General features: G+C 44.7%; 1 protein-coding gene across 1 annotated transcript in view; it reads right to left on the reverse strand.

Moving 5' to 3' along the window:
- Mcm3ap (minichromosome maintenance complex component 3 associated protein) overlaps positions 1-10,735 on the reverse strand; it is a 50,909-nt gene extending 40,174 nt beyond the window's left edge. Inside the window, exons 1-6 of the mRNA XM_050139882.1 lie at positions 10,368-10,735; positions 8,690-9,999; positions 8,240-8,463; positions 4,147-4,225; positions 3,855-3,999; positions 1,644-1,892 (exon numbers count right to left, since the gene is read on the reverse strand). Coding sequence (XP_049995839.1) covers positions 1,644-1,892; positions 3,855-3,999; positions 4,147-4,225; positions 8,240-8,463; positions 8,690-9,905 — 1,913 coding nt within the window. The 5' untranslated portion in view covers positions 9,906-9,999; positions 10,368-10,735. The remainder of the gene's footprint in view (positions 1-1,643; positions 1,893-3,854; positions 4,000-4,146; positions 4,226-8,239; positions 8,464-8,689; positions 10,000-10,367) is intronic.
- Positions 10,736-10,743: the final 8 nt, after the last annotated feature.

Raw genomic sequence — 10,743 nt, forward strand, 5'->3', positions numbered from 1 at the left:
TTTATTTATTTATTTATTTATTTATTTATTAATTTATTATGTATACAATGTTCTGTCTGTATGCCTGCAGGCCAGAAGAGAGCACCAGACCCCATTACAGATGGTTGTGAGCCACCATGTGGTTGCTGGGAATTGAACTCAGGACCTTTGGAAGAGCAGACAATGCCCTTAACCTCTGAGCCATCTCTCCAGTCCCCTTGGTTACACTTTTAAAATAGCCTTTAATCCCAGCATTCAGGGGCGGAGGCAGGCGGATCTCTGTGAATTCAAGGCCAGCCTGGTCTACAGAACTAATGCCAGGACAGCTAGGGCTGTTACACAGAGACCATCTCGAAAACGAAACAGAAGACAAATGCCTCCACAGGATAAGACTGTAGGACATCTTCTTAATTAGTGATTGATGGGGAGGGTCCAGCCCATTGTGGGTGGTGCCATCCCTGGGCAGGGGGTCCTAGGCTATACAAGAAAGCAGACTGAACAAGCCATGATGAGCAGAGCAGTAAGCAGCATCCTCCATGGCCTCTGCATCAGCTCTGGCTTCCAGGCACCTGCCCTGTCTGAGTTCCTGTCCTGACCTCCTTCAGTGATGAACAGTGAGTGTAAGACAAACCCTTCCTCCCAACGCGCTTTCTGGCCATGGTGTTTCACCACAGCAACAGCAATGCTAACTAAGACGCAAATGCATGAGAAATGTAAAAAGCATTGATTACAACAGCAGTTTTTATTACCATCGTAAGAGAGTTCTGCTATAATTACAATTATTCTCAGCTTTTTAAAAAAATGCCAGGTGAGATAGATATGTGTAATCCCAGCACCCAGGAGGCTGAAAGAGGAAAATTTTAAGCTCTAGGCCAACATGGGCTATATAGCTGTGAAAAAAAAAGAATCAAACAGCTGAAAATTAAGGGAAAAAAATTGTAGGGGGAGAGGTTTAGAGGTTAAGACTATTGGCTGCTTTTCCAGGGGACCCGGGATCCAATTCCCAGCACCCACATGGCAGCTCATAACGGTCTATAATTCCAGTTCCAGGGGATCTGACACCCTCATGCAGACAGACATGCAAGCCTAACACTAATGCAGATGAAATTAAAAAAAAAAAAAAAAAACTTTTAAAAAGAGAAAAGAGTTTTTTAAAAAAAAAAAAAAAGAAGGGGCTGGAGAGATGGCTCAGAGGTTAAGAGCATTGCCTGCTCTTCCAAAGGTCCTGAGTTCAATTCCCAGCAACCACATGGTGGCTCACAACCATCTGTAATGGGGTCTGGTGCCCTCTTCTGGCCTGCAGGCATACACACAGACAGAATATTGTATACATAATAAATAAATAAATATTTTAAAAAAAAAAAGAAAAAGAAAAAATTTGAAAATATGGGTTTCCATTTGGGGTACTACATAATTGTAATGTTAATTTATCAGTTTGAAAGTAATGCATTCAGTTTACCATTCCAAAGGGAAACAATGCCTGAAACGGAGCATCACCTCCACTTCTGCCTTTCAGACACTGTCCCTCTCTACCAGCAATCACTGTGAGCTGTTCCTCTACACACTCCTAACATACATAAACACATGCACTCACCACACATTAGTACACACACAGCTCACACCTCCAGGAAGACCAGGCATGGCACAGAAGAAATCCCAAGACTCAATGCCTCCCAACCTTGACCTCACCAGGGACTCTGGACTTGTCTCTGTGCACTATACCTTGCCGCATTATTCGGTCTCTCTGGTCCAGAAGGCGGTACTTGTCCTCAGATGTCTCAGCCACAGTTCCTATCAGGATGCTAAGAGATGACACGCATGAACCAAGGCCCTCAGGGCCCTCAGATCCAGAGTCAAAAGGGTCTACCTCAAACTGGTGGATCTTTAGAAGGCTTGGCTTCTTCACTGGAGAGCTATAGAGAAAACAACACATTCATGGCCCTTGTACCATTTCCACTTCTGAATCAAGACTTTCTGGTCCTCTAAAGCTAAGAAAGTACAGCATCAAAATTAAAGAAGCCAGCCAGGCATAGTGGCACATGACTTTAATCCCAGCACTAGAGAGGCTGATTCAGGGAGATTTCTGAGTTCGATGCTTGCCTGGTCTTCATAAAAAGTTCTAGGACACTCAAACGTCCCTCCCCGCAATAAAACAAAATAAATAAAACAAAGCCTAAATAAAGGTGATCATGAGATTTTTTTTCACTTTAAATTAAAATAAAAAAAATAAAGCTGCTGCTTCAACAACTCAAGAAGACTGACACAGGATTGCCTGAGTCAGTCACCTGAGGTTAGGCTGAGGAACTAACAAGACCCTACAAGAAGGGCAGCAGTGTTGAGAACAAAGATGTTAGATTTATTGGTTTTTTAATAATTCTGAAATATTTCATACTTAAGAAAATGAGATAACGGATTAAAAATGTAACTCAGGTTAGAAGAGCAGAGTCCTGGGTTCAAGCCTCAGCACCTCATACATGGGGTGTAGTGGTGCGTGCCTATAATCCCATTACTGAGTAAGTGGAAGCAGGAGATAAGGGAACTTCATAGTCATTTTCCACCACACAATGAATACAGTCTGGTATAGGTGAGACCCTGTACCAAAAAGGGGGGTGGGTTGGACCGGAAAGATGATGCAACAGTTGAGAGTATTTGCAGATCTTGCAGAGGACCCAGGCTAGTCTGAAAGAGATAAGTCCATGTCTCAGAGAGGGGGGGGGGGGGGAGGGAGAAAGAGAAGGAGGATGAAGAGAAAGAGGAGGAGGAGGAAAGAAAAGGAAGAAAGAGAAAAGAAAAGGGGGTGGATGCTAGAGAGATGTCTCAGTGGTAAGAGTACTCACTGCTCTTACAGAGGACCAGGTTTGGTTCCCAGCACACACACAGTGGCTAACAATTATCTCGTAACTCTAAATTCCAGAGGATCTGACACCCTCCTTTAGCCACCTTGAGCACTGAATATATATGTTGAACAGACATACATATAGACAAACATGTACACGTGTAATCAATTGAAAACTAAGGCAATCGCCGGGCAGTGGTGGTGCACACCTTTAATCCCAGCACTTGGGAGGCAGAGGTGTCTGATCTACAAAGCGAGTTCCAGGACAGCCAGGGCTACAGAGAAACCCTGTCCTGAAAAACAAACAAACAAACAAACAAACAAAACACAAATACACTACACTCCAGCACTGCCAGTTCAGCTGGACATATAAAAGTGAAAGTTATTCAGTGTGGATTTACATGCAGGGTGTGGGACTGAGAGAGACAGGAGAGGAGTCGTGTGAAGATAACTTGCATAGAGCACCACATTCTATGCTCCCCTGGAGTGGACAGCCCTGTACAGACATGCAGACACAGGCATAAAATGAAAACAAATAATTTATATTTGTTTATTTTTTGAGACACTGTTTCTCTGTGTAGTCCTTACCTAACTTGGAACTTGCTTCATAGACCAGGCTGGCTTTGAACTCCATAATCCACCTGCCTCTACCTCCTGAATGCTGGGACTAATGGCATGCACTGGCACCACCCAGCAAAATATTTTTTTTTTAAATAAAGGAGTAGGGTAGAAATGGCAGTTTTGTAATAAGGCTTTCCCTAAGAAAATCTCCTAGAAGTCAGACCCGGATTAAAGAGGGCCTTCCCAAAATCCTAGGTCCTGGGGAATATTAAAACAAAACAGAATCACCAATCAAGCTGGCAACTGCTCAGATCGGCTGTCCTAAACCATCCCACTGACCATGCTCACTGTGAGGGAGGGGATTCAAAAGCAGCTCTTCCTTGTCCCTGCCCCATGGCCCCTCAGTCCCTACTAGAATGTCAGAGCTCTCCCCTACTTCTCTTCTTTTATGACAGTTACTAAGAAAGGTAAACCCCACCTTTTATTCAGCAGGCTGCCAGCTGCAGGCCTCACTATGGGCTTGCCAAGAGGGGAATGCTGAAAGGGAGGATCCTCTATGCCTTGACTGGTTTCACCATCACCAAGCTTCTTCTCCTTCACAGAAAACGGTTTTTTGCTGGGACCTGAAGACACAAGGGTCAGAACAAGGTTGATAAAAGCTTCCAAAAACAACGATGAGATGCAGGATGCAGTTGGAGCTAGCCACTCCACTTGAATGTCAAGAGCCTGCACAGAGCATCAGACTATGGAATCAGTAACTGAAAACTCACTTATTTTCTTCTTGTGCCAAAAGATAGACATATCCTTATGCAGACTTTTCCCCTTCTTCCTAGCCAGGGCTGCAGATGCCTGAAAAACAGTTCAGAACCACCGACTATGAGGACATGTAGAGACCAAAGAAAATGAGACTCAACACTCAGAGGCTGCAATCAGAACAGACTACTTAAAAATAAATCGGAGGGCCAGTAAGATGGCTGAGCAAGTACAGCTGCCTGCCACCATGCCAAAAGACTGGAATTCAAGCTCCTGGAAAAAAATGGCCCTCCGGAAATTGTTCTCTGACCTCCACATCATTCACCACAGCACACCGATGCCCCCTACTCCAGTCCCCTGCCCTCCCCCCACACACAGAACGAAGACATAAATGTTAGGGGCTGGAGAGACGGCCCCATATTCAGAGTGCCTGCTGCTCTGCTCTTCTGAACTCAAACTGGGTTCCCATCACTGCATCAGATGGGAATTACAGGTAATTCCAGCTCCCTGGAGATCCAATCCCCACCCCGCCCTCTTCTAGCTTCCTTGGGCATACTCACAGAAACAGACACACATTTTTTTAAAAAAGGCTAGATGAGGTAGTGCTCGCCTTTCATCCCAGCACTTAACAGCAGAGGCAGGCAGATCCCTGCGAATGTGAGGCCAGCCTGGTCTACAGTGCAAATCCCAGGACAGCCAAGACTACACAGAGAAACCCAGTCTTAAAAACGGAAAAAAAAAAAAAAAAAAAAAGAGTAAAAGGTCACTCTCAGCAACACAGCAATTATGAGGCCAGCCTGGACTATGTGAGACTTTGTCTCAAAAACAACAATAATTAAAATATATACACAGATACATACATACATATTACATTTTATTATTTTTAGGTGTTACTTATTTTTACTTTATGCACAAGTGTTCTGCCTGCATGAATATAGGTGGATAAAACTCCTCAGTATGCAGTACTGAGGAGGCCAGGAGAGAGTACTGGATCTGGAGTTACAGATAACTGTGAGTCACCATCTGGGTGCTATCAGCTGAACCTCAGCCCCCTATAAGAGCAGCAAGTGCTCTTAACCACTGAGCCATTTCTCTGACCTCATATATAACATTTTTCAAAATGTAGCTCATAAGATATAGCAGTTCGCCAGGCAGTGGTAGCACACAACTTTAATCCCAGCACTTGGGAGGCAGAGGCAGGTAGATCTCTTGAGTTCAAAGCCAGTCTGGTCTACAGAGTGAGTTCCAGGACAGCCAGGGCTGTTACAGAGAGAAACCCTATCTTGAAATCAAATAAGCAAACAAAAAAGTTGTATGATTCCCACATACATGAAATACCTAGAGAAAAATAGAAGTAACCAAAGATTGGTCAGAGTAGTGAAATACTACTTAGTGGTTATAGAATTTCTGCTTGGGATAATGAGAACATTCTGGAAACAGATAGTAGTACTATGACTGCCAGACATGGTAGTACATACCTTCAATCAGACCACTCAGGAAAAGAAAAAAGTCAAAGGTTCTAGGCCAGGGCCTGGAGCAATGGCTCAGTGGTTATAAGCACTGGCTGCTCTTCCAGAGGACCCCAATTCAATTCCAAGCACCCATATGGCAGCTCAGAATCATCTCTAACTCTAGCTCTAAAGGATTCAACATCCTCTTCTGTCCTCCACAGGGACCAAACATGCATGTAGTGCACAGATATACATATAGGCAAAATACTTAACACACAAATAATTTTTTCAAATTGTCTTAAAGTTCTAGACCAGCTTAGTCTAAGAAAACGTGTGTCAAAAAAGTGACTATGATGCACATAATTATGACTATAAACTTTTATTATTTTTTAATCAATATGAAGAAATAAACAATAAAATCCCTAAAACACTTACTATGTTCTGGCACAAAAATTTTATTCTCAGAGATTTGAACAAAGGACAAAAACTATTCCAAATTATATGACGAGGCTGGATACAGTGGTACACACTAATCCAAGCACTTGGGTAGCCGGGCAGGGGTGGTGCACGCCTTTAATCCCAGCGCTTGGGAGGCAGAGGCTCGAGCAGACCTCTGAGTTCAAGGCCAGCCTGGTCTACAGAGTAAGTTAAAGGATAGCGAGGACTACAAGAGAAACCCTGTCTTAAAAAACCAAAAATAAGCAAATAAATAACAATTTCAAGGCTAAGCTGGGTAACACACCAAGCTATAGAGATCAGGCACGCAGCAAGACGTCTTAAAATGCAGGTTAGAGGTAAAGCACACTCAAGGCACACTCAGTCCTTAGCTCTGAAGCAGGGGAGAGCCCCCAGAGCAAGACCCAGGCTCAAAAAGAAAAAAATAAAACTCAAAAACAGAGAAATCCGAGTAAGTAAGTAAACAAGACAGAACAAAACATTATGTAGACTTTCGATTAATTTCAGATAATACTAACAGTTAGTTGTTATGCAATGGAACATGCCTCTAGTCCTGAACCACAGGCTAAGGCAAGAGCCCAGCAGTTCAAAGTGAGTCTGGGCAATACAGCAATACCCTGTCTCTTACAAAATACGAAGTCAAAGTTGTAAGCTGAGAACAGCGACACATGTCTACCATCCCAGTACCTGGGAGGTAGAAGCAGGAAGACAGAGCAGGGACTACATACAGGTACAGGGGCCCTTCCAGACACAAAGAAGGAGCAAAAAAAAAAAAAAAAAAAAAAAAAAAAAAAAAAAAAAGCAATGAGGGCCAGTCTCAGCAAGTAAAGGGACTTAACCCAAGTTTAAGACCTCAAGCCCCAAAAAGAGTAGGAGAAAAGTGATTCCACAAAAGTTGTCCCCTGACCTCCAGGCATTTGTCTCTGATCCTTCATACCACACATGTACTGATAAATAAACATAGACAGACATAATTTAAGCTATGAACACATGCTTTCTCCTTCTTAAATTCTTATATGATTTAATCTTACTACAAGAATGAAAAATAGCAAAGATATAAAGTCCCAGAAGGTGAAACCACACAGCCAGTGCTTTAAGTATACACTGGAAGCAGGCCACAAGCCCAACAGCTTTTCCTAGGGAATAGGATTCTAAGAGACTCCTTTTCTTTGTATTGCTTGAATGCCTACACTAATCATGAACTTATCCAAATGAAACAAACCAAAACCAGAGAATCTGAGCTTGGAAAAGTACTCTGCAGCTACACGTGACTCTCAAGGCTTTCAGAAGAACCTGACTCCACCTGTGCCCACTCACACTCCCCAGAAAACTTCGCTCTACAGAGGCCTCAGACACGCACACCCCAAGTCAGGAAAGTAAACACCATCACAACCTCAAGTGAAGAATGAGATTCTTAAAAAATTATTTTAGTAGGCATATCTACTATGGGATATAGATATATAATACGTATAATATATATGTATATGTAATATATATTATAAACAATATACATATTACATATCATATCTCATTATGCCATTTCATGCACATGCTCCCTTCCCTTACTCCACCCCTGTGTTCCTGTTGGCTATTTCCCTACATTCCCCCAGTCTCCCTTCTGTTTCCACAACACATGTCCGCCACCTTCGTTATCATTCTCCCCTGACCCTCTTTTAGGATCCCTTTTCTAACTTCATGACCCACGCCCTGACATACACACACAATTTTAAACTTCGGATGAGACAGTTAAGGAGAAGAGAATGCGATGCCTGGGTGCTTTCCCTGCAGTCTATCAAGCAAACCACTTATAGGTGAAAAGGGAAAAAGTTTAAAAGGCACAAAGTTGGAGCTGCAGAGAGTCAGCAGTTAGGAACGCTGGCTGTGCTTCCAGAGGACTGGATTTTATCCCCAGCACCCACACAACAGCTTACAATCATCTGGAACTCCAGTTCCAGGGGAACTAAGGCCCTCTTCTGGCCTCTAGGGCAACAGACATTCAAGTGGTGCATAGACAAACATGCAGGCAGACACCCAGAAACATAAAATAAATAAAAAGAATCTTCCGAGAGACCAGGTTGAGGCCTCAGAACAGCAGCTCAGTGGTACAGTGCCTGCAAGCACAGGGTTTGATCGTCTGCACGAGGGGAAAACACATCACTGAGTTCAAATCTGGAGTAACAAGAGGCAAGATGGGAGAACTCACGTGATCAAAAAAATGCACCACTGCCATCTTTTTGCTGCGCCGGGTGAAGATCCGCTGTACTTTGGCGATTTTGCCAAAGTAGTTCTCCAGGGTGGTCCTGTTGTTGAGAGAGTCGGGGATGTTCTTGCACTGGATGGCTGTGGACTCCAGGGAAGACAAGCCTCCCAGACTGTCTGTGCTCTCACTCCTTTTGCTCGGGCGCGCAGATGCTCCCCTGAAGGAATCTAGAAAGTCAGAAGGCAGACACATAAGTCCGTGGGGTAGAACACATCCAAGCACAAGGAGTCGCTACTGTGTAAAAGCAAAGGAAATGCTCATGGACGGAAGGCCGGCCCCCAGGCGCTGTTAGGATCTCCAATGTTTTGGTGGGGACTAAAACCAAGCCAACACCGGGAAATAGACAAGAGCACGGCAGCAAGGTGTCCTGTGCCGTGCACACCTAGAGCTCACCTTCTTTTTCATCTCTACCTTCTGCCTCCTCCTCTTTACTCACAGCAGGAAGCCGGGAAGGTGCCAGGGCAGACTGATTTCCTCCTGGGATGGTCATGTGGTCACTTTCCCCAGATTCCACAAAGCCTGTTTCCTTTTTAGATTCCTTGCTGCCCAGGCGACCTACTTCTTTATTGCTTTTGAAGACATCCTGTATCGTCCGACCAAACAAAGTGCCTCCCCGGGGTCTATTTAGGCGGACGGGTCGTTTATCTGGAGGATGGTCACCCCGGGACAGGGGGTCGGAATCTTCTGCTGTCTCATGGCACTGTCTCCTTGGGGAGCGATCCTGGTCCTCTTTCCTTTTTAGTCCTTTCATGGGGGTAGGAAGCGGCTCCACCAGAGAAATGGCTTCCTCACATCCTTGATGGATACCTGTTTTGTTGCCTGGGAAGTGCTCCCCCAAAGATCCAGATGACATGGGGAAAGTGGTGAAACCAGTATTCGAACTTCCAAATACTGATTTAGGTCCCCTCTTCTCCTCCTCCACACTCTGGCTGGACAAAGGAGGGATAGGGGCAGATGTTGTATTACTATCAGCTGGCTTTGAAAAGACAAAATTTGGACTATTCACTGAACTACTTGTCGCCTGAGGAAAAGGAAAAGGGGTCAGGCCTCCAGAGGCACTACTAACAGGCTGGGAAAACTTGAAAAAGCCCGAGGCAGTTTGACTCTGGGTTTTCTCTGGCTCTGACTCCGCCCCCAGGATTGGTCTGAATACCGCATTTTCCAGAGGTTTAAACTTGAAATCTGTTTTCCTAAGACTAGAGCTTGCTACTTCTCGAGTCTCTGGCCCAAAAGTAGAACCGCTTGGGAAAACCCCAACGCTAGAGGGTGATTTAAAACTAAATCCTGTATTTCCCGACGCAGATGAACTTGAAGGCCCAGAGGTAGCTGGAAAAGAAGCTGTGGATTCAAGACTAGTAAACAGTCCAGCACTAGAGGTTTGGGGAAGTCCAAACGTTGGCAACGAGGAAGAATGACTTATTCCAGAGGGTGTTGCAAAGCTCGATGATACCTGTGAAAAGCCAAGGTTCTTGCTCAGCGTGGTGTTTTGTCCAAAAAGGGAAGGCTGGCCAAATCGAAATGGTGACTTCGTCTGGAATGTTCCTGTGGTACTACAAGATACTGCAAAAGCACTGGGCTGCTTCCCAATGAAGGGGTTCCCTGGGTTCATCTTTGAAGGCAATCAATACAGTCTGTCCACAACTAGTCCTCTTCCTTAAACTGCCTGTGGCCTGGGGACGCTCTCCTTCATCCCTCAGGATAACCTGAAAAACAAAAGTTCAGAACATTCCAGCACACTGTTACAAGTCTTAAATCACGAATACTCTAAAGATAATTTAAAAGGCACATTCACAATGGACCGACCACTCACAGAACCAATAGGTTCTTCCTGTTTTGAACACAGAGTAAGAGAGTACAAATAAATTACTGTGTAATGGAGGTTTAAAGGTTTTGTTTTGTTTTAAGACAAGGTCTCAGCCCAGGCTTGTATCAAACTTATTATATACTGCCAAGCACAGCCTTACATTCCTTTCTCCTGCCTTGGTTTCCCAATTGCTGGGATCACAGGCATGCCCCACCAGGTCTAGCTAAGGCTAAAAATCTCAGCATTAAGACGGAAAACATCACTTACGCCTGATTCTTGCGATTTCCAAGGTCAGAGAATTACAGAGTAATACTGTTAAAATGTCACCGTTCTGATTTTCTACCATCTCATCTTTCTCCCAGTAACTCGAACTTGAGATGCCTTGGCCTGGCCTAGACCTAAGTTTTGTTGCCTTCGCCAGCAGCTCTTGGGAAACGGGTGGCACCGCCAACAGAGACCTTCGGGCGAAGATGGCGAAGCCAGACCTTCAGCAACTCGGCAAGAACGCAGTGAACCGCGGAGGCCGCCGCAGGAGCGTTTCCACCAGATATCGCCCTGCCGCGAGGGCCGATGCTCATTCACTGCCAGCATCCGTTCACCACCAGGCCCATCGCACTATGGGTTCACTACAGACCACTGGGAT

This window comes from Alexandromys fortis, unplaced genomic scaffold (genome assembly GCF_014885135.2).
Source record: "Alexandromys fortis isolate MF-2015 unplaced genomic scaffold, M_Fortis_MF-2015_v1.1 scaffold_9, whole genome shotgun sequence".
Lineage (NCBI taxonomy): Eukaryota > Metazoa > Chordata > Mammalia > Rodentia > Cricetidae > Alexandromys > Alexandromys fortis.